The sequence below is a fragment of the Euleptes europaea genome, chromosome 12 (genome assembly GCF_029931775.1).
Source record: "Euleptes europaea isolate rEulEur1 chromosome 12, rEulEur1.hap1, whole genome shotgun sequence".
Taxonomy (NCBI): Eukaryota; Metazoa; Chordata; class Lepidosauria; order Squamata; family Sphaerodactylidae; genus Euleptes; species Euleptes europaea.
In genome coordinates, this window is record NC_079323.1 from 64,320,125 (window position 1) to 64,344,244 (window position 24,120).

Sequence of the window (24,120 nt, forward strand, 5' to 3'; positions counted from 1 at the left end):
CCAAAACTGAGATCTGCTCCCTGTCTTACTAGGTGTGATGGTTGGCTGGACCTAACAAATTGCTCATCAATACAGAAAAAGTTATCTTTGGTCTGTCAATAACAAGCTTATCTGCACTCCTATGTTTCTGTCTGGGGGTGACGCCTCCACCCCCACCCTTACCTCCGGAGACTGCATACCCCACCCAAGGCATGGCTGTGCCAGCAAGTCCCACAGCTTATATCAAGCAATATGAAAAAGCAAATCCAAATGGCCATGGCCCTCAGAAGAGAGCGTGGCGTAAAAACTGTCAAGACGAGAAATCAAATAAGAGAGGGAGAGTTGAGAACAGAGGGCTGTATAATCACTACTTCATTCTTTGCTTTCTAATGTTAAAAGCAGAGCCAAAGATAGCCAGGGGAAAACTCAGCTACCAAACGCAGACTCATAATAGTGCAGTCTACAGTGTAATGACAAATCTTCCAGAATACTAGATAATCAAAGTGTTGTTTATGCTTTCCTCAAGCTAATATGAATCAGTTGGGGAAAATAAGATTCCAAGTTAGGCAGAGTCTTATAATAATGAAGCCATGGGGGAAAGGACAGATTTCGATTCATAGCTACATTGTAGAATTTCAAAGAAGTTCAGGTTGTAGTAAATATTTGGTTCTGTCCTTTGTTCTTGGGGTAGACATCAGTTCAGAGGCACATGACATCCCATGACATAGATTAGTCCAAGATTCTCTTTCGGACAGTGTCCAGTCAGATGCTTTTGGGAAGTCCTTAAGCAAGACATGAATATTTTAGCCTTTCTCTGCCATGCCCCCCCCCCCCCCGCCCAGTAACTACTATTCAGTAGCATATCGAGTACTGATTCTGATGATGGAAGTTACATTAAGTTACATTAAGTCTACCACTTAAGGAAGATTCAAATGGAAGTTACATTAAGTCTACCACTTAAGGAAGAATCAAACTGGTTTACAATCACCTTCCCTTCCCCTCCCCACAACAGACACCCTGTGAGGTAGGTGGGGCTGAGAGAGTGTGACTAGCTCAAGGTCACCCACCTGGCTTCATGTGTAGGAGTGGGGAAACAAATCCAGTTCACCAGATTAGCCTCCGCCGCTCATGTGGAGGAGAGAGGAATCAAGCCCGGTTCTCCAGATCAGAGTCCACCTCTCCAAACCACTGCTCTCAACCACTACACCACGCTGGCTCTCATATTAGGCTGGAAAACAATTCTGAAGAGAAGCCATGTTCAATACACATACAGTATCTTGAACAAATGTATCAGTGCCAAATACTCATGATTACACATGGCAAAACTAACTTTATCTCTGTCCCTCAAATAACTATACAACAATTCTCCAGGACTATTGCGTAGGTGAAAGTGTTGTATCTCACGTCTGCCCTCTGGTGGTAGATATAGCACACAGCACAGAGACTTCACCAAACTAATATTTGCCCATCTTTGATCTGTTCTACTATATAACATAAGCGTGTAGTTTCTCACAGAAATTCTACTTACAGTGTCATGCAGAATATTAGCATAGTAGAGTCACTGGAAAAGACAACAATGCTAGGAAAAAGTCAAAGGCAGCAGGAAAAGAGGAAGATCTGACGTGAGACGGACTTATAAAAGCAGCCACGGTCCTCAGCTTGCAAGACCTGAGGAAGGCTATTACAATAGGACATTTTGGACGACATTAATTCCTAGGGTCACCATAAGTTGAAAGTGACTTGATGGTACTTAACACACACAGTAATTAGCCTGAGTTAGACATAACCTGTCATTAATGTAATATTTTAAAAACCTGACCCCATTTATACAAAAGCTCGCATGTCAGACCAGGACAAGGGGCATCCTGATTTTCTAGATAGACTTGGGCCAGTCATTCGCTCTCAGCCTAATCTACCCCACAGGGAAGCAATACTACATAAAGGAAGCATACAATCAAGAAATAGTCTGGGGTTCCCTTCCACATTCTGCTGTTTGCATGTATCAGTTTGATCAAAGGGATTGTTTTCAGATGAGATCTTTCTACTGAAATAGAACCAACACAGTTATCAGTCACTTTCAGTTATTGGGAGCTATTTTGGCTGAATATCAAAGCATGTTTCACTGAATGGATGCCCTTCTAGGCAGATAGTGCAACCGCATGTGGAAGATTCCCATTACAGACGTTGGAACCAGAGTCAGACAGACTCCCCAAACTGGATAATTTAATAGACGACATAGCATACAATAAATGTTCATGTAATTATATACAAATGCCAGAGTGAGAGGGCCAGGGAAGAAACCTCTCAGGAGAAAATTCTCTGCCCCTTCATTCCATAAAGCCTCTTCTTCAGCCAGCATAAATCTCTTCCTGTCCATTTCTTCACAGTGTAAAATTGTCTTGCTTTACTAGAGGTTCAAAGCACCAGGGAATCTTTTTGGCATACTGGAAATGTTCATAGCAGCATCCTTTCTCCAAACATTCATCATCAGTGATACCAGGATGCCCACATTGCACCCTGTCTTTTGGGGACATGGCACACTGCTTGACAGGTCCTTAAAACAAAAGAGAGTCAGAAAAGCAAATGCATTGTCTGGATTGGGTAGTCATGCTGCTACAATAGTGAACAGAAGATTATTTTTAAAAATTGATACTGTGAGTAAGGTCTTATTTTAGGGATGAATATGAATTCTTCGTCCCTACTGCTTTGACCCCAACCCCTCCCAAATCTGATTTCATTTGCTCCTAGTGTGAATCAAACCCATCACTGTATCTAATAGAAAAGTGGCTCCCCCACATACACCAGTTGCGAAAGCAACAAAACCAGTTCTTGTAGGTTATCCGGGCTGTGTGACCATGGTCTTGGTATTTTCTTTCCTGACGTTTCACCAGCAGCTGTGGCAGGCATCTTCAGAGGAGTAACACTGAAGGACACTGAAAGCCACAGCTGCTGGCGAAACGTCAGGAAAGAAAATACCAAGACCACGGTCACACAGTCCGGATAACCTACAAGAACCGATGAACTCTGACCGTGAAAGCCTTCAACAATATTTTCAACAAAACCAGGCTAACTCCAGGCAAAATAGGGGTCTTCAAATACTTGGGGAACTCCCTCGGTGTTCAAAAGTAGTGAGAGGTCTAGTAGATGATGATGTCATACTAGTCTAAACATGCAAATAAAGAACCAAGACAATTGGTCAAAAGGCTGATGTCACAATGACCCAAAATGCAATTGTAGGAAAGGGGAAAAGGAGAGCCAATAGTCAGCCAGCCAAATGACAAATGCAATGATTTCATGAGAATATGTCAATTGAAACATGGCATCAAAGCAACTATTTTACAGCAACTACAGCTCATCCATCCTTCATTGTTGTTCTTGTTGTTTTTACCTTGGTGAGCTTGAACGTTGTACTAGGAAAATGCCTCACATCAAATTCCATGTACCTTGGGCTAATCATGTTGATTCTATGATTAATAGAATGGTAAAAGGCTGAAACCCATACTTTGAAAATGGCCCCATATGACTTCCTGCAACTCTGTTTTCTTGTGGGAATTTTTGTTGACAGCTATGCATGAGAGCAACTTACCTGCCAAAGAGGATCTATCAATGGATGTGTTCATGCAAAACCATTACTATTTTTTTCATTGATACCCTACTTTTCTCCCTAATGGGAATTCAAAGTGGCTTACAACATTCACCCTTTTCCATTTTATCCGCACAACAACCCTATGAGCTGAGTGTGTGTGACTGGCCCATAGTCACCCAGTGTGCTTCCATGGCAGAATGGGTACCATTTGATTATGTATAGGAGCTATGCATTGCCTGGCGTGGCAATGCCAGTTCTCTTGTTGTCGGGGCAGCCAAAGGAGCAGTTGGCATCCCAAAGGCTTGGGTCAGGGCGACCTGCTGTGGCCTGGGTAAGTCTGGGAAAGGTCCAGCCTTGGACAGTAGAGGTGTACCCCTACTTCAATGGACTCATAAGCATATAATTCTGCTTAGGATGGCACTGTAAGTGCCACTACATTCCATAGAAGTACTACATATCTGCTGAGTTTTTTCCCTTTGAAATAAGCCTGATAAGCAAGTCATTAATTGTGGATAGCATTCTCTTCCTTCTTTCCAGCAGTGTTTTAATGAGAAGTGCCAGTGCTCATACCCATCAGAAGTAGTCTGGCTTTGGTTTGCTGGCAATTTTCTGTTCCCAATGCAGGCCTTCATGAATATCTTTTAAAATAAGCCAAGCTCCAGAACATCTAACAGAATTTACTTTGCTCTCCTTGCAGTCTCTGTCCCAACTTCTCTCTATTGTCTTTGTTGCCATTTTGGATTGTATGCTTGTTTTGGTCAAGGAGCTGTCTTACAAAACCATGTTAAAGGCCATGTCAGAATAATCTTCAAATATAATTCCAGTACTGAAAAAGGTAGAAACCAAATAACACCAATTCTATTATTATGGGATGAATAAATCACATATTTCATGAATTTCACAATGCAGTTAAGTAAATAAGATATTATACTCATTTTAGGGTCTTCCATTCTCATTCCTGGTCATTCCTAAAAGCACTTACTGGAGTAATTGGTTATAACAACCCCACTGCCTTCCCTGCACATCTGCCCGACCTTCTGGATTTTATACATATCTCTACTGCAAACATCACTTTGCTATTACCTGTGTCTGAAAGAGGGTGGAAGCACCATCGTGTGCTAGCAACATATGAATTGAAACAACATCTTCTTGCAAGGCATTCCTCTGCCGTGATGCCTGGGTATCCACATTCTTTTCTTGCACTCCTATCCATTAGACAATGCAGCGACACTGTTTAGAAGTGTGAGCCGTATTACTAGCATCCGTAATTTCAACAGATTTTCCATTTTTCTTACCAGTGGAAATGAGTATTGTAGGCAGGGCCACAGAGAAGGTCACCTGGGTCAAAACATAGCCTTACGGTCCTCCGTCTGCAGCCCACCCACCCCCCCAAAAAAACACTGTCAATTGTTAATGTAACGTATTTACCTACATGGAATATCAGCAAAGCCCTGACCTGGATGGCCCAGGCTAGCCTGATCTCGTCAGATCTCAGAAGCTAAGCAGGGTCAGCCCTGGTTAGTATTTGGATGGGAGACCACCAAGGAAGACCAGGGTTGCTGTGCAGAGGAAGGCACTGGCAAACCACCTCTGTTAGGCTCTTGCCATGAAAACCCCCCAAAGGGATCGCCATAAGTCGGCTGCGACTTGACACACACAATATCAGCAAAATAAAAGTATTATATAGTTTAGTAAGTGGCATTTAGTGACAATGAATTCATTATTATTAATCAATACTGATTCATTGAATAACCAAAAAGTCTCCCTATCTGATTCTGCATGGTCAAAGACAAAAGGTGAGGCAGCTGCTCTCTTTAGGCATTGTGAACCAATATGTCAGGAGCCTTTAGCCTTGTGAGGTTTGTGGTATGTTTTCCCCCTTTGGGCCCCCCACACCCCTGAGGAGGGCAGGGTTTGGGGAGGGGAGGGACTTCAATGCTATAGAGTCCAATTGCCAAAGCTGCCATTTTCTCCAGGGGAACTGATCTCTATCGGCTGGAGATCAGTTGTAATAGCAGGAGATCTCCAGCTAGTTCCTGGAAGTTGGCAACCCTAGTAGTATGTGAAGTATAAAAATGCTTGTTACGGACTACTGCTTAGGGGAGAAATCCAATGTTTGGTCATAGAACTGTGCTTCACTCCTATATTTTGAACCTTGGTTTACACATTATTTCGACCACGTTGATAGGAGTCCTCTTCTGGCTGTTTGGAACTCTGAGGACACGGGGGGACTCCCCTGTACAGCAGGGAAGGGAGGTTTATTGGCTTACCGTTATCTGCCTTTTGAGACAGGCCTGAGCTCCATTGTAAAGCATCTGTTTTGCACTCAGAAGGTCCCACAGTCAATCCCTGGCATCTCCAGTTAAAAGGGCCAAGCAGCAGGTGGTGTGAAAGAAAGACCTGAGACCCTGGAGGGCCACTGCCAGTCTGAGTAGACAGTACTGACTTGATGGCCCAGTGTTCTGATTCAGTATAATGCCGCTTTGTGTGTTCATGCCTTGTGCTCTCTCGGGGCATAGGAGGAAGCAGGGGAATCCCTCCCCCCCAGTCAACCTGTCCTCAGCATTTGTGGCTATATTCAAGAAGAAGGGATTTGTTGTATTCGCCGCTGCCTTTGCTATATCAGCTCACTTGTATTAGTGGTATGAGTATCTGCTGCTCTGTGACTCTTTTCTTGAATCATTGGAAAAACCAAAGAACATCAATATAAAGCCATTACCATCATTTACCGGAGGGTGGAAGCACTTGGGTTCATCAGAAGCCTTTCTATCGTAACAGCATCCAATTCTTCGGCACCTCTTGTATGTTATACCAGGATATCCACATTCCATTCTTCCTTGATGTTTGAACATTTTCTTTGCAAACTGAAGTGAAACTATTGGGAACAATTGCAAGAAATAGTCTCAGCTAAGAATGACAATATCATGTTGAATTCAGTCCAGACCAAGACATAGCCTACTGCTAGCTTAAATTCCACCCATCAAAAGCATTGGAAATAGACAATGCCTTAGGCTGATTCATGTGGCTGCCACGATCATGTGGTTGTCCCATCACATAGATCAGCCCTTTCATGCTAAAATTGTCTATGTGGCTGCCTCAGATTTTTAGATGCACCTGGAGCAGGTGGGAAGACTTTCCATAATGGGATGAATCCATGTGGACGGTCACATTCATTATGAGGCCCCACCACAACTGGGGTGGAGCTATGGGTCAGAGGTAGAGCTTGGCATGCACAACATTCCAGGTTCAATCCTTGGCCTCTCCAGTTAAATGGATCAGGTGATACGCGATGAGAAAGACCTCTGCCCTGAGACCTTCGGAACCCACTGCCAGACACGGTCGACTGTATTGATCCTGACAGACCTGACTCTAAGACAGCAGCATCTACAATTGCACCACTAGTGTAGTATGAATTTGGGGGCAGGGGTAAGGACATAGGCATCAGCAAGATTTTCCAGCAGCCAGAGCAGAAGGAGAGACTAATGGGGACCACCTGAGCATGCCAGTGAGAGGGGGGGATTCTGTTCTCATTGATACATTCTTATCTTGTTACCCACCCATATACCACAACACTATGATCCTTTGAGGTGCTATTTAATCTATGCTAGAGGCCACTGAAAGGCCTAGCTTTCAATGATCCAGTGGCCAAGCACAGTTTTTTAAGTGCAGATGTTACTTGGGTGCCTTCCACTAGACTGCGTCATTTTATTTTTTAAACACCGGAAGCATTGAGGTTCTTTAAATAGTTGTAATGTGATTCTCATCAAGGGTGTACCACTGCTTTGATATGCTTATCCTTTCCTGGTTTATGAAGAAAAAGAAAATCAGTGAGGTTTCACTATTCTAACGCTGCCCCATCATTTCAACATGTATGGAATTATCAAAGCATTGAGAAGACTTTCAAGTGGGAATCGTCACCATTTCCAAATACCATGTTGTATTACAAAAAAAGAGACAGCATGGTTATACCCCTACTTTAAGGAACTTGCAGTGCATTCCTGAGGCCGCGGTGGGGAGAGGCACAGCAATGGCACAGCCGGGAGGCCTAAGGGGCTTTGCGGTGGCATGCGCACGGCCAAGGAAAATAAAAGCAAAAAGAGAAGGGAGAGGGCAAGGTGTGGGGTGGCGGCGGTGCAGGGCCACCATGGTGAAGCCCAAGGCCAGGCAGGGCTTTCGGAAGGGCGGGGCGGGGGCGGGGAGGGTGGGGGGGGCGAGGGCAGGAGAGGAAGGCCAGGAGAAGTGTGGGGTGGGATCAGGAGGTGTAGTGGCAAGAAGGACAACTGCGGAGGACATATAGGGCGCTGCATTGGCAGAAGCGCCCCCCCCCCCCCGCGGCCACTGGCCCGACCTCCAGTCGCACCCAAGTGTCAGGCTGTTATCTCGGTTTAGATGTTTCCTTTCGTTTCTCTGCTGAACCGTCCAGACTCAAGGACGGCTACACATACCAAAGCCTGGGAACGCCACTCCTGGGAAATAATGCTCTGTTTATGCTTTGTAATCTCCCGCCGTTTCTCTGCCTTATATTTCCAAATAACGGGCAAGACAAGCCATAGCTGTCATCTTGCCTTTCATGCACTGTATTGCCTATTTGACCAGTAAAGCCATCTGCTTGGAATCTGATTGTCTCTGTGGTGATTTCTGGTTTGATGGGTCAAGAGCTGACATTATGACAGCTATCTCTTCTTCATCGATTCTTTAGTCAGGCTGGAGCCCTGGAGGGTTCGCCTGCCACTCGGATGGGAGCTAGGAGGGCGCTCTCCGAGTGAACCGTGACAACTGCTTCCTGGAACCCTGGAGTCCTCCTCGGAGGATCCTACTCTCCTACGGGACATAGTAGCTGAACTCTTTAGAACTAATTCTGAGGTTTGCCGCTTGAGTGGACTGATCCAGACGCAGTGGCGATCTCTAGTGAGAGTTCCCTGGATGTTAACGTCGGAGGATACTAATGCTGGTTTAGACCTCCAGGATTTTGATCAGTTGCTGGATGATGCCCGGCTGGCAACTGAGGACTTACAAATACTAACCGGTTTATTGGATAAGCTTATTGCCCGTGAGACTCTCTCATCCACGGCTCTAAGGCGTCCTGTCACCTCGGGGGAAGGTACCATGGCGGGAGCCGCACCGGCAGGTTTTTCTTTGGTACCCAATGCAGCTGACTGTCAAGCTGAAGCCAAGAGGATCGCTATCCAGACAGCCCTCCTCTTTGCGGATTGTACAAAGGATACCACGATAGCCACCTTGGCTCAACGTTTGACCCCGACGTTCGGGGCCGATGCATCCGCGGTCGCGGTCTGAGTACAACCATTGTTAGGTGGGGAGCCCGACCCCCTACTCACGCTCCTGGAAACGGAACTTTTACCGCACATTACCGCAGCTGCCGCTCTGAGACTTGAAAGCGCACAGGCTCTCGCGGATAGGGAAGCTGCTGAAGCGGCTAAGGCGGAAGCCGAGGCTCAAGCTGCAAGGGACAAAGAGCAGCAGTTGGCTGCGGATCGGGCGCGGACGGGCGGCCACCCCAAAGACTCCGGACGGAGCGGTCCTCCATTGGGTCTGTCGTTTTCCCCAGTATTTGCCCCGTCGCGCACGACCCAACGCGCACGCCGCCTCGCAGAACGACGCCAAGACTCCGAGGAGTCTGAGGAAGAGGACTTGTATGGGGACAGTTCTCAATGGGCCACAAGTTTTCGAACAAGCAAACCTCATCGTACAGGTGGCCCGGGTGAGGACGTTCACCTGTTACGAGCTCAGAATCGGGAGCTATCTGGCCGTGTAGATCAACTCCAGGAGCTAATGGAACGCTTGCTTCAGGACAACAGGCAGTTACAGCGGGCCCTGACAACCCCGGCACAACCCGTTCCACAGGGGGCCGCAGTACCAGTTCAGCAGGGAGTGCCAGCCCAGCCACCCGCTAATGTGCCTGTTCAACCCCTGGTTCCCGGAGGTCCCGTTTTACCTGCACCCAGGGCACCCGTGCAACCGGGCCAACCCATGCCCGGTCCTTGGAAATAACTCAAATTGAAAACTACTTACGATGGATCTCTCGAAACCCTGCCCTGTTTCTTGCATCAGGTAGACAGCTATATGCGAGAACAAGGACAGTTCTTCCCTACAGAGGACAGCCGGGTTCGCTATGTGGCTTCCCTTTTGACAGGTAAAGCAGCCGACTGGATGGTCCTCCAGTTCGACACCCGATCCCGCTCTATCCGTTCCCTCAACAATTTCATGACTGCCTTACGGAGAAGGTTTGAGGATCCCTTTATGGGGGAACGAGCCAAAGCGGAGCTTCTACAATTAAGACAAGGCTCTACTCCAGTTCGAGAGTTTGCCGATGAATTCCAGAGACTAGCAAGCAGAATTGTGGACTGGCCCGAAGCCACCCTAATTCACCATTTCAGGGAAGCCTTACACCCTGACATTCTGAACTGGTCGTATATGCAGGGTGATCCCGACACCCTCGAGGATTGGATTCTATTAGCCGAGGAGGTGGAAAGCCGCCGGCGCTTTATTTCCCTCGTCCGCCAAAGAAACAAGGAGAAAAGCGTCCAAAAACCCCAGCCCAAGGCACCGCTCCCCAACCCACGGAAGCCCGCGCATCCACCCCAGGATCGCGAAACACGGTTTCAAAGAGGAGCTTGCCTCACTTGTGGGGAACTGGGCCACTTTGTGGCAGTCTGCCCACATCGCCCTGAACTCTTTCGCCCCAGCATGGCAGCCCGAGCTCGAGGACGACCTCAACGCAGAGGCACCGCGGCCACCTGCAGCGCAGCGCCGGGAAGACCCACACCCTCTGCACTTCACGTTGAGGACTCATCTAACCTTCCTACATCGAGTGACCCCGCCGGGTCCCGGATTACAAATGCCCCATTGGGGGACAACTCTCCTTCTTCTGACGAAGAGAACCCATGGAATCCTCCAACTTTGAACCTGGAAACCCCCCTTGATTTGTCAAAAAACGGCTCCGGTCTGTGGTGAGTGGAGCGTCTCCACAGACCTCTGCAGAATCTCCTGCTAAACCGAAAGCTCCCACCAAGGTGAAGGAAGTGGAAACCACCGTTTATGTGGACGCAGTTTTACAACACTATAAAGGTGGTCCCCAACTACCCGTTAAGGCACTCATTGACTCCGGTTGCGGTCGCACTGTCATCAATGAGGCCACATTTGCAGCACTCAAAGTCAAGTCCGAGGCTTTACCAGCCCCCGTCCAATTTGCCCAAATGGACGGAAGCCATTTCAAGGGGGGCCCAGTTGATCATCGCACTACAGGGGTGGCGATGGGTATTGGCTCCCACTGGGAGCAAATAGACTTTACCATAGCCCCTATCCGATTTGAAGTGGTCCTGGGAATTAACTGGATTAAAGGTCATAGTCCCAGTATAGACTGGGAGATGAACACTATCTCCTTTGCCAACCCCAAATGCGATCAGCACCGACAGCAAGTTGCGGTGCTGTCTCCACCCGCTCCAGCATTAACCTCCGATATCCCATCACCGCTGTCCCTACCTGATGTATACCAGGACTTTGCGGATGTCTTTAACATTAAAGAATGTGATGCCTTACCCCCCCCCACCGTGCCACTGACTGTGCAATTGAGGTGGTGAAGGACTGCACATTAACCAAGAGTAAGATTTACCCTATGAGCGCTTCCGAGCGCACTGTACTACGGGACTTTTTGGACAAAAACCTTGCCCGAGGGTTCATTCGCCCATCGAATGCTCCCAACTCAGCCCCCGCATTTTTCGTCCGAAAAAAAGAGGGCGACCTGCGCCTATGCATCGACTTCCGAAAGCTCAATGCAGTTACCCAAGCCAACGCCTACCCTATACCGCTGATTTCAGATATTTTGGGACAGTTGCAGGAGGGACATATATTCTCCAAATTGGACTTAGTAGAAGCCTACTACCGCGTCCATATCCGCGAGGGAGACGAACCCCTCACTGCCTTCTCTAGCTGTTTTGGAATGTTTGAATTCCTTGTGATGCCTTTCGGGTTAAAAGGAGCCCTGGGGGTCTTCATGCAACTCATCAACGAAATCCTCCATGATTTACTGTACCGCGGGGTGGTAGTTTATTTAGATGACATTCTTATTTATTCAAAAACCATGGATGAGCATGTCGCTCTGGTCCGAGAAGTTCTGCAGTGCCTGCGCAGTCACCAACTCTTTGCAAAGGTGGCTAAATGCGAATTTCATCAGAGCAAAATATCTTTCTTGGGATATATAATCTCCCACCATGGCCTTAGCATGGACCCGGCCAAGGTCCAATCCGTCCTCGATTGGACCCCTCCCTCCAACCGCAAACAAGTACAACAGTTTCTAGGTTTTGCTAATTTCTATCGCGGGTTCATCCCTAACTTCGCCCAAGTGGCGCTGCCCATCACCGACCTTCTGAAAACAAAGGGTAAAGGAAGCTCTGCTACGTTACCCTCCGCTAAGATACTGTGGACTGATCAATGCCAGGCCGCTTTTGTAGCCCTCAAACGCCTTTTCACTTCGGAGCCCGTGCTACGGCACCCAGACCCGGATCAAATGTTCATTGTGCAAGTCGATGCCTCCGACGTGGCTATGGGAGGGGCCCTTCTCCAAAGAGGACCAGATGGTCTCCTTCACCCCTGCGCTTACTTCTCAAAGACGTTTGCGCACTCCCAATTGAACTGGCCCATTTGGGAGAAAGAAGCATCAGCCGTTCACCATGCACTTACTCTGTGGCGACAATTCCTGGAGGGGTCTAAAGTACCCTTTGAAGTCTGGACCGATCACAAAAATCTAGCTGCCCTCACGGGGACCCATAAATTGTCCGCGAAACAACAGCGTTGGGCGGATTTCTTTGCTCAGTTTCGTTTTGTCCTGAAGCATGTCCCTGGAAAACAAAACGTTCTCGCAGATGCTCTCTCCCGACTGCCTCAGTACCCAGTGAAACTCGATCGGCCAACAGACTCTTTATTTACGCCCGTGCAAAGAGAAGCCCTACCCGTGCTGGCTGTACAAACCCGATCCCAAACACTGCCCCCACAACGGAAGCACGCAGTAGCCGACGCACCAACTCCTCCAACCCAACCCGCCGCCAAGCCGCCTGCAGTCAGCGCACCACCGCACGTAAGCGCTTCCCCCTCGTCGACCCCCATATCTGCTCCTGCTTCCACCGTAAAAAAGGGGGGGTTCCCATCTCCGAGTCTTTCTTAAATTCCCTTCAGGCACAATGCCTTATGGAACGCTCTGCTCAAATCCTGCCTCCCGATGTAATCGAACAAGGAGGTTGTTGGTACAAAGACTCGAAATTATACGTGCCCAAAACGCTCCGAAAAGAAGTCTTACATTTGGCTCATGAAGTAAAAACAGCTGGACACTTTGGGTTCCTAAAGACCCTTCACCTGTTGCGCAGGCAGTTCTGGTGGGGGGGGATGCGTTCTGACATTTACTCTTTTATTCGCAGCTGTCCTGTTTGCGCCACGGTCAAACAATCTCAAGGCAAACCCCCAGGACTACTGCAACCACTTGAAATACCCAGCAAACCCTGGGAAGTGATTGCTATGGATTTTATGACGGAGCTCCCTCTCAACGGGGGAAAAACTGTGTTATGGGTTATCACTGACTTATTTTCTAAGCAAATACATTTGGTTCCATGTGCGGGGATCCCCTCCGCTCAAAAGTTGGCCCGCCTCTTCGTGTCACATGTCTTTAGACTACATTCGTTTCCGCGCAAGATAATCTGCGACCGCGGAAGTAGTTTCGTTGCTAAATTTTGGAAAGCTTTTCTCAAATTGGTGGGGGTGGAGCAAGGGTTGTCTAGTGCATACCATCCCCAAACGGATGGTCAAACCGAACGTGTCAATGCTGTACTCGAATGTTATTTGCGCTGTTATGTCAATTACCACCAAGATGACTGGGTGGAACTGTTGCCTTTTGCAGAATATGCCTACAATAATGCTGTACATCAGTCCACAGGTTTCAGCCCGTTTTATGCGGTGTATGGACAGGACTTCGGTCCTATCACCCCGGTAGAAGGATCAGAGGGGGAGGGGGATGCCGACATTGCCTCATGGGCACACACCCTCCGTACAACATGGCCCTGGCTGATTAGCAACCTGGACCAAGCCAAGCGCAAATACAAGGCGCAGGCTGACAAGCATTGTTCCCCCAGTAGGGACCTGCAAGTGGGTGACCTGGTATACCTTTCCACCAAGAACCTGCACTCCACCCGTCCTTGCCATAAGCTCAGTGCTAAATACATTGGCCCATTTCCCATCACCCGCCTCATAAATCCTGTCACGGTGGAACTGTCTCTCCCCAAAACTCTGAGGCGTGTGCACCCCTTTCTCCATGTCAGCCTTCTAAAGCCCCATGTTGCTTCCCCACAATGGCACCCGGAGCCGCCTCCTGACCAACCCATAATGGTGGGGGGGGGGGAGGAACATTTCGAAGTCTCCAAAATCCTGGATTCCCGCATACACCATGGGGCCTTGCAATACCTGATCCGCTGGAAACACTTCCCCCCTGCCTATGACGAGTGGGTTCGCGCACGGGATGTCTCCGCCCCCAAACTCGTCAACGCCTTTCACAATGCCTACCCGGACAGACCAGCCCCCTTGCCGGATGGGAGGGGGACTTAAGGGGAGCAGGATGTCAGGCTGTTATCTCGGTTTAGATGTTTCCTTTCGTTTCTCTGCTGAACCGTCCAGACTCAAGGACGGCTACACATACCAAAGCCTGGGAACGCCACTCCTGGGAAATAATGCTCTGTTTATGCTTTGTAATCTCCCACCGTTTTTCTGCCTTATATTTCCAAATAACGGGCAAGACAAGCCATAGCTGTCATCTTGCCTTTCATGCACTGTATTGCCTATTTGACCAGTAAAGCCATCTGCTTGGAATCTGATTGTCTCTGTGGTGATTTCTGGTTCGATGGGTCAAGAGCTGACACCAAGCACCACAACTTCCCTTGTCATTAATGCCAGGGTAGCTGACGAGGAGTCGCCAGGAGCAATCTTGCAGTCCTGCCTGTGTCTCGTCTGTGTCTCGACCCTTCCTCATTCGCGAGTGGTCCACCTGCTGGCAGCTCTGGACTGGTGGGTGGCTCGCGGCCAGCGTCACCGATGCCAGGGCTGCAGGTGCAGGGTGCGGCTCAGCACCCTATGGCTCCTGCACACCGAGTGCCGGGACTGCCTCCATCTGCACAGGGCAGCACTCCATAAGGACCGCGATGAGGTGGCCACCGCTTGCCAGGCTCCTGCTCTAGGTCCATCCCTGCCTGGCACAAAGTGCTGTTGGCCCAGTGATTTATGGCCACTGGCAGCATCCACGGAGTGCTGCCGGATGTCCTGGAGGATTGCCTCTCCTTGGCATGGCGCGGCCTCCGCACCTTCCTGGACGCCATGGTCACCAACTGTGGCAGCAATGTCCATTTCCCCACCGTGGAGGCACAACTCATTCGGCCGACCTTCCAAACCCTCTTCAGCTTCCCCAATGTCATATGCACCCTTGACTACTCTGATGTTGCCCTCCTGGTCCCACACCAGGACCCACACCTCTGCCAGAACACCCAGTGCCTCTACAGCTGCCAGCCATGGATGCATGAGTGGCCGCACCCGTCACCCACCACCTCCCAGCCACCTTGCGCATCAGGTGTTTCCAGCGGTGGGGGCCACGGACAACCCTGCAGAGACGGGGTTGGCCATGGGGAGAGGGGCACTGCTCACTCTGTCTTTCAAGCAAGGGAAAGTTGGACCCCCTGAAGAGGGGGCAGGGGCTGCTGGCGTCTGAGCTTGGAGGTGCCACACAGGAGCTAGCACACCTCTGCTGGATGGGGCGGGGCCGACAGATAGTTACATCAGCTCCTTTTTCGACTTGGGTCTGCCTAAAAGTATCCTGCCACCAGGGCGAGACACAGGAATGACACATCTGTACAGGTGGCTGTTTCCTTGCCCATGCAGGCCCTGGGCATCCCAGCTTCATTGGCGTGGGACATTCAAACTTGGAAGATGGCCAGATCCCATGAGGCTGGGATGAGCAGTGGTGGAGCCACCTGTGTGGCCACGGCAGGCTGACATGTCATGGTGGCCCGAGTCCTGGGGGGGAATTGGGGGTTGTCTGCACAGGGGGGCAGCGAGGGGGATCCTTCCCGCTGGCAGGGGTGGCATGACGAGGGTACGGCTGGCTGCCAGCAGCCAGCAAAGGACCCTGTCTCCATGCAAATGTCTGTGAGGGTGGCTGGGAGCTGCCAACACAGTGACACCGAGCCATGCCCTCTCGACCTCCGTTCTTGTTCTGCAGCCACTGTGGGAGCTGGCCAGCCGCTGAACCTCAGTCTCCCAAGACAACAGCCACCAAGCGCTGTTCGCAATGGAGACGGCAGCAGAAGCGTCCCTTCCAGGGGCATGCACATCCCTCCCTGGAGTCTGGGAGTGCTGCGTCTGCCGTGGTGGCCCCCTACCTTCCCGCCACTCCCCTGCCACCAAGTGATGAATCAGGAGACGCTGTCTTGAGTGAGATCATCTTTATTGGGAGGCACCGGGGGCTTGGGGAAAAGGAGCACGCACAAGAAGGGGGTCGGGAAGATGGAGAATGGAGGCACCCCGGCCATGGTGCTGGGAGGGGTGGCCGCTGAGATGAACATGGCCCCTGCATCCCGCCCTCTCTACCGAAGCCAGGCAGCCGGCCGAGGAACCACTGTCAGTCCTCAGCCCCTGGGGACTCCGTTGCCTGCCCTTGTCATGGCAGGTCACTTGGCCAAGCGGTGGTGGGGTGCGGAAGGGAGAAGTCCCGGTCACTGGTCATCAGTGGATGGGTGGTGGAGTCTCCGGCAGAAGCAACTTCGGAGAGAGGGAGCTGAACCACAGTGCCTCCCTTGTCAGCCCGCAGGCATATCTGAGGCTCTGCAAGGGCCACCCACCCTGGTGATGGACAAGGGCCTGGATAAGGGCCGCCCCGACCTGGCAGCCGGCGTTCAACTTGGCCGCAAGGGCCAAGTCTCTCTCTGTGGGGACTTCTTGCCACTCCTGCAAGACCAAAGGACACAGAGTTTGTGGGGGTCTCCTGGGAGTCTCAAGCTGCTCCCACCCCGGCCCCTCACCCGGGCCTTGCCCCACCTTGTTGGCCCCACACCAGCCTCCACCTTGGGGTTGGGGGCTTGTTCTCCTGGTCTGACCAGGTGGACTGGGGTGGCCCTGAGAGCCCCAGGTCGGCAGTGGAGACACTGTAGTCTGGGCAGCCTGGGAACATGATGAGCCACCTGGGCAGAAACAAACGCCGGCCCTCCAGAGGGTGCGGCCGTGAGCTCCTACTGGGGGACTCGTAGACAGGCAACTTCCAACCCTGCAAGGCAAAGGAGAGAGCCATGACCCCCCGCGCCTGCCTCTCTGGCCATGGAGGGGCTTGCCAGGTCAAGATATCTGATCTCCCATCTGCCATGTTGCCAGGCAGTGGCAGTGAAAGGGACTCACCCCTGCAGCCTGGCCCTCAGTGGACTCAGCGGAGCGGCTGGTGGGCACCCAGAATGTATGTCCCCGACCCCTGTGCCAGTTGGATGGGGGGCTGAGCCCCAGTTGCCACTGCGTGCTGCACCCTCCATTCACCCTCTCTTCCTCCTCCTCTGTCTTCTGCCATTCTGTCTGTTGCCTCATCCTCGCTGCCCTCAACCTGCGAAGTACAAGGAGGGCTGAGCATGGAGGTTGTGGTCAGCATCCGGGTGTGTGTTTTTTGGGAGGGAACGAGTTGCCACAGAGGATAGAGGCGGTGAGAGCTGCCCCTCGCTGACAGGCTCCTGTCGATTTGACAGCGGTGAGGGGGTCCAGCAACATGGCGGCCCACGGAGATACCTGAAACAATAAAAATGGTGTGAGGGGTACGGGTGGCAGATCCCTGGGCGACATGTGGGCTGGCCAGGGGTCTGCCGGGAGCAGCATGGTGGTGGCCCGGGTCCTTGGCTGGTCTGCAAAGGTGGCTGGCTCATCTTCAGGCTGCCCATGGAGGCTGAAGAGGGCTGATGGCGACCATGGTATGAGTGGCGGCCGGGTGGCCTGAGGCAGCTGTGGTGAGGGACAGGCAGAGTGGCCGTGAGGTGGTGCCAAGCCCCTGACCTGGCCAGGCCAGCCTTGGCATCAAGAAAAAAGCAAAGAGAGGGATCAGCGGTGGTCTCCCCGAGGGGTTTGGCGGAGGCTCTCGCTAGAGCAAGGGCAGGTGTGCTCTTCCGCTGTTCCAGCGGAGAGGGTGGAGGGGGGGCAGACTCCCACTGCTGGGGGACTCTGCCTGGGCCACCCCTGGAAACTGGGGGTCGGCCGGCTCTCAGGCAGGAGTCTCCCGGGTGGACTGTGACTGTGGGTGGCCATGAGCCCGCCCATAGTCACAGACCACCTGGGAGACTCCCGCCTGAGAGCCGGCCGACCCCCAGTTTCCAGGGGTGGCCCAGGCAGAGTCCCCCAGCAGTGGGTGTTGGAGGGGTCAATGCACAAAGTCCCCTGAGAGCTGGGAGTTGGAGGGGGGAAATCGCAAAGACCCAACCCCCCAGCGCAGACATGCAGCATGCCGACCCATGCGAGCCTTACCTGTTTCTGCCTTTGAGGGCCCTCCCCGGGGGTGTGGGTGCTGCCACTTCCTGGGCTGGCCCATTGGTTGGCCTCCTAGTCAGGTTCCAGAGGCGCCAGGCGGAGATGGGCAGTGCTTTCGCGTGGCGCAGAGATGAGGGTCTGGAGTGGTTGAATGGAGCTCAATTTTTTTTCAGCAGCAAAAGTGGACATTCCTGGCCTGAAAGGGCCTTAGGAGGCCTCCTAGCTGGCAGAATGCCCCCGGGAATGCTCCGGCTGCTGCCGGCTACTTCTGCACTTCTCGGGAACTAGTGTGGCCCTTGCAGCGGCACTCCTGTGCCTTCCCCTTCTGCCACCTGCTGCCGCTGGCATAACTCCACTTATGCCGGTGTCCAGGCCTCTTGCGCCAGCGTAAGTGCCTTTTATGCCAGCGGAAGGCCCTGTGGGCCTCCTAAGCACTTTCTGCACCAAATCTCAGGAATGCGCTGTTAGTCTCCTGAATTACTTAGGAATGGGCTGCCATGCAGTGTTTCCATAAAGAACATGTTTGTTGCTGCTGCTGCTGTTGTTTTCTGTTTGTCATCCTTTCACTTACCTCCTTATTATATTGTTCTTCTCATTTGCATATTGTTCTGTAAAATTGCAATAAATACAAAGTTTTTATTTTAAAATGGATCTGTTAGATTTTTTTAGGCACCTGGAAAGGTCTGTGGAATCCAGCTGCATTTTTGCAAGGTTTGCCCAACTAGGAACTGTAATTCCTGCCTGGGAAATTTTTCTTCTTGTGCCTAAAGCTGAGCCATGTGGTTGGCTTGATTCTTCGGCAATCCACTAATTACTTTTGCAAACAACAAGCATTGTCTCTGTGGCCTGGGTAAGTTAAACCAAAGTTGGATGACTTGCCGCCTTTTCCCAGGCACATAAACCAGCTTGTCAAGAATCATTACCTCTCTCTCCAGAAGGATGGAAACACCACGGCACCCCGGGCTCTGTTGCATCAAAGCAGCATCCTTTTCTTGTGCACTGCTCTGCAGTGATGCCCTCATGGCCACAGTCTTCCCTGTCTTTGACATCCTTAAGGCACTGGCAGGCATCTGTTTGAATGGAAGATACTTAGCTCCATCCTGTTTTTCACTTGCTTTTTTTTTTAACTATATACTACAAGCTAAACATACAATACATGACACTATCACATACACAACATAATACATCACAACACCTTGCAATACAATACAATACATCAGCACATATTTTGCTGGGGTGCACTTAATACATATGATTTCATTGTAAGTTCTATATATAATATAAAAGTCTAAAATACTATTATTGCTATCTGCCTTTTTATCATGACAATCCAGTCATGTTGACTCATATATTCTGTCTAAGCCTTTTCATCACCAATATAATGCATATAAAATTTAAACCTTATAACTGACGTTTGTAGTACAAAATCTTAACACTAACAAGTTTTCTTACTCTCTATGCAAACCGTACATGACATGTAAATAATACATTTTCCATTTTTTTGGAAGTCTTCGCAGGATCTTTTATTTACTTGATTTGTCAATTTTGCCATCACTGAGTAATCTGCTAATTTATCTCTCCAATCTTCAATGTCTGGGCATTCTTCTAACTTCCACTTTGATGCAATAACAATTCTTGCCGCTGTGATCGTATATTTCACCAGTTCCTCTGAAGATTTCATAACAGCAGATAGTAATATTCCCAGCAGCATGGTTTTGGAGTCCAATGCAAATTTCACCTTTAAGAGTGTAATTCTACCCAAAACTTTTTGATCTTCTTGCATGTTCACTATGTATGGTAGAAAGTCCCATCTATCTCCTTACATTTCCAGCAGTGACTGCTGAGCTCCTTATTCATCTTCTCGATGTCAATTGGTATAAGATATCAGCAGAAAAATATACCAATTTTCTCTCTAGGCTTGGCTTGCTGTAAATTTAATTGATTTAGTCCATAACTGTTCCCACTGTTGTGTCATGATCTCCTCTCCCATAAAGGGTTTAATTTGTTCAGACTCTGTATCATATTTAAGTAACAGTTTATATATCTTACCCAGCAAGTGATCTTTATTCTTTGTAAACAAACTTTCAAATTCCATCCATTCTCTCAGTTACCAGTTGTTGGACAGTCTTTTCTTAATCTTGATACCAATGGACAATAAGTAAGCCACTGTATATTTTTATTCTCTTCCTTGACTGTCTGCCACATTTTGATCTCTCCATATGTATCAATCATATCTGGTGTGTTATATTGTCATTTCATCTTCTTTCTGTAGTGTCCTATTATGCTTCTATTGGAGACATCAATGGTGAGGATGTAGGGTTTAACCTTTTTTTATTTGTCATCCATATCCTCAGCAGACTATCCTTTATAATATGTTCAGTTCTCTGCTTCGTCAGTTCTCACTTGCCTTTTAACTGTTCATTCCAACTTTCTATGTGTAACGCAAAAATTACTGGGGGCTTGGAAAAATAACATTAGTTATTTAATTTAATAGCCTTGGGAAGCATTGACTAGTAATATATTAATACATGGGTAGCCATATATAGCTGGTAGGCAGCCTATGGCCTGGTACACTAGTCACATGTGTTGAGTCGATATAGAGATAGTAGTTGGCATTTTGGACTGAAACTGGATAATGGGTGCCTGGTCTCCAGGAAAAAGCCACGTCTCTGTTCAGCTTCAATGGACTTAGAAGAGTGAATCTCTGCTTAAAATTCTAGTGTTGATTTGCCATTTGCTGAGACTAATAATATTTACAATGCGATCCTATGCACCGTTATTCCAGTCTAACTTCAAAGGGTTTAGTAGCACCTTAAAGACTAACAAAATTTCTGGCAGGTACCTGAAGAAGTGAGCTGAGACTCACAAAAGCTCCTACCCTGCCAGAAATTTTGTTAGTCTTTAAGGTGCTACTGGACTCTTGCTCTTTTCTACTGCTACAGACAGACTAACACGGTTACCCATCACGATCTATCTTAAAAGGTTTACAGCCCATTCCTGAGTGAGGCGTACGGGGACGGCGGGGAAGCGCCTCTTCCTAAGCCATTTCCCCATTGCCGTTAAACCCAAAAAAAGCCGTTTCGCGGCTTTTTTTGTTTAACTGGGGCATTTTGCCCCATTGAAAACAGCGAGACTGCGTCTGCTAAATAGCAGGCGCAGCAACGCTTTTCCGGCCCCTGCGCAAGTTGCTGAAAGTGGTGAGTAAACGGACCAAGCGGTGGCTCTTCCCCCCGGAATGCCCCTGGACCGCCCCCCTGTGCTGGCATGGCCTCTCCACACCGTTGCCGGCACCACGGAGAGGCCGTGCCGGTGGAGGGGGGAGGTGCAGTCCCGCAGCGCTCGGCTGCCACCGGGACTGGCTTCGCCGCCGGCGTGAATGCATGCAAACGTGTGATTACACGCATTTACGCCGGCGGCGAGGTCACCCTGCCTCCTAAAGAGTTTCGGCCCAATTCTCAGGAATGGGCTGTTAGCCTGCCAAAGAATTCTGTGTTATTGCCAGTTTATATTTGACTCTGCTTACCAGCCATTTTGTACGTATTCCTAAAGTTAACATGTTTGATGTTCGTTCTTTACCTTGGATTGTTTGATTTATAGAGAAACAATACTTACATGGTGGACGACTTGCATTTTGGGGGCAGACAAAGCCGAACCACAGCATGGCTGCCAGGAACAAGCACGACTTGTATTCCTTTGCTATATTCAGCTGGTATACTTCAAGGATACTGACCTAAAATGGTGGAGGGGAAACTTTAACCCTAAATTGCTTTAAACACAACTATTACACTAACCTTCTTATTCTATCTTCTAAAAAGGGTTTGTTTACAATATTGCAAATGTAGTTCTTGCTCTCATGCTTGGCCAATATTGAAACATTGCCCCACAGTTGAAAATGTGGCTAATACATCTTTGTCACATGGTGGTGCTACACTTTAAACATCAGCAGTTTTAAGCAAGTATTACAGAAATCAATGAGAGCGCAGTCCTCACACTGCACGTTCCCAGGTAACCGAACCATGGTCTCATACTACTGTCGACTTCATGTACAGATTAATCCATTCTTTTTAAAAAATTACACAAGACAGTCCAACAACACTTAAAAGTTCTCTTTAAAATGTTAACAATTTTCTATGTGACGCCTTAATTAAATTACCAGTAAATTGTAAGAGTTAAAAATAAACTGTAGGTATCTTTATAGTTCCTAGAAGAACAAAAATTCTGTAATCCAACAAGAGCAATTTGCACAATCCTTGCTGGATCAGGTCCATGAGCAGATCGTTGATTCTGTCAACCCTGATTGGGTTGATTACAATGAATTCTGCCCCAGTGATCTCTTTCGTGAATTCCTGCACACAGACTTTTGTATATAGAAACATGCTAATCACTACAAATGCATGTTAGGATCTACAAATTGATCCTTTCTCCTCTTGAGTGCTTACGCCTGTAAAAATACTAGCATGTTCTTATCCACAAATAAATCTGTTTTTCTTCAATGTTTCCAAATAGCAAAAAAGATATTTTCAATATAATTCAAAATATGGCACTTACATAGAGGAATATACAGAATAAGTCAGAGAAACCCTTGTCTTACTTGAAATGTTGAGTTGCTAGGAGTAAGTAGCTCCATTCTGGCAACCACAGACATGGATGCTGGGGGAACACAGCACTTCCTGTCTCCTTCTGTCTCAAAGGCTCTTTGAATAATTGCTCTTAGTTCGTACATCAGAATCAAATGGCTGTGAGGTTACATAATTCTGGAGCTAAATTGCAAGCTTTCGTTTAAAAAGAACAAAGAACAAAGCCCTTGTTTATATGTGAGAGTGTAGGCAGCAGGCATAATGCCAGACTTCCCAAATTATTTATGTGCTCAGCTCGCTAGCTGTCCTGTGACCAGATCCTATGAATGTAACGGAAACAAATAAAGTGCTTAAGATAGGGCACAACTAATTCTGTGACATGTGTGAGTTCGCCCTGACTCTGTGACATTGTGCTGAAATGAGATGTCCAGCCAGGATGTTGTGCTGGCACAACAGTGTTTCACTTTGCACAGTAACCTTATAAAATGGGATTGCAACTGGACGGCCTGCCATCGCAATGGGATCTCTCTCTCTCTCTCTCTCTCTCTCTCTCTCTCTCTCTCTCTCTCTCTCTCTCTCTCTCTCTCTCTCTCTCTCTCTCTCTCTCTCTCTCTCTCTCTCTCTCTCTCTCTCCCCCCCCCTCCATAGGGGCTGGAGATATTCTGTAAAGGGAACCCCGATACTTTTCTTTCTGCTACCAATTCAGAGGGATTGGATCGTTCCTCTTGAACTATAGAGAATTGAGATCACACACACGCACAAAAGACACAAAGCATTTGTCTTTGTGTTAAACAATCTTTACTCTAACTCAGGGTAGGGTAAAATATCACTGGGATACAAAACAAATAATTCTGTCTACATTCTATGTTTCCTATACTTGCCAAAACCTTTGGCAAGGCACTAAGCTTACTTATGAGTAGGCACCCTTAGCGAAAGGAGAGCCTCTCATCCTGCCTGCTTGGTTAGCAGTCGAAGCAAAAGTGTGCAACTACTTTCTCTTCTAACAAAGAAATCGAAAGCAGTTAAACATGCAAAGTAGTTGTATACGTGACCCTTGGGCACGGCCGCAATGGCCACCAAAACTGACCAAATGGTCAGTTACAATATTAACCCCTTAACTGTCTGACATGTAACAAAGCTCGCTATCTAATACCCAACAAGAAAGATAGCAAGAAGCCATTACTCCGTCATTCCTGTCAAGTGTGTTTTACAATAAAGAGCTTCTGTTCCTTTTCTAAAGTAACAAGCCTCAGTATGAACATATTCCTAAAGCAGGCAGGGCGTAACTCTTCTGTGCAAACCCCAGCTCTGCTTTCACAGAACCACAAGATACTCCCTTTCAGCTGCAAGATTAGGATGTATTTTCTAGGCAGTGATCATAGGCTGAGCTACTAGCATAACATTAAGACTAAGCGACCTCAAATCTACAATCTGTCCTAA

General features: G+C 48.8%; 1 protein-coding gene across 1 annotated transcript; it reads right to left on the reverse strand.

Moving 5' to 3' along the window:
* Positions 1 to 262: 262 nt before the first annotated feature.
* On the reverse strand, positions 263 to 22,816 carry LOC130485125 (trefoil factor 2-like). Its single transcript, XM_056858237.1, has 6 exons — positions 22,695 to 22,816; positions 21,716 to 21,833; positions 19,027 to 19,173; positions 6,285 to 6,440; positions 4,649 to 4,770; positions 263 to 286 (listed from the first exon to the last, which is right to left on the reverse strand). The coding sequence occupies exons 1-6, from the start codon at positions 22,746 to 22,748 to the stop codon at positions 263 to 265; spliced, it is 621 nt and encodes a 206-aa protein (XP_056714215.1). The 5' UTR covers positions 22,749 to 22,816.
* Between the last annotated feature and the right edge of the window lie 1,304 nt (positions 22,817 to 24,120).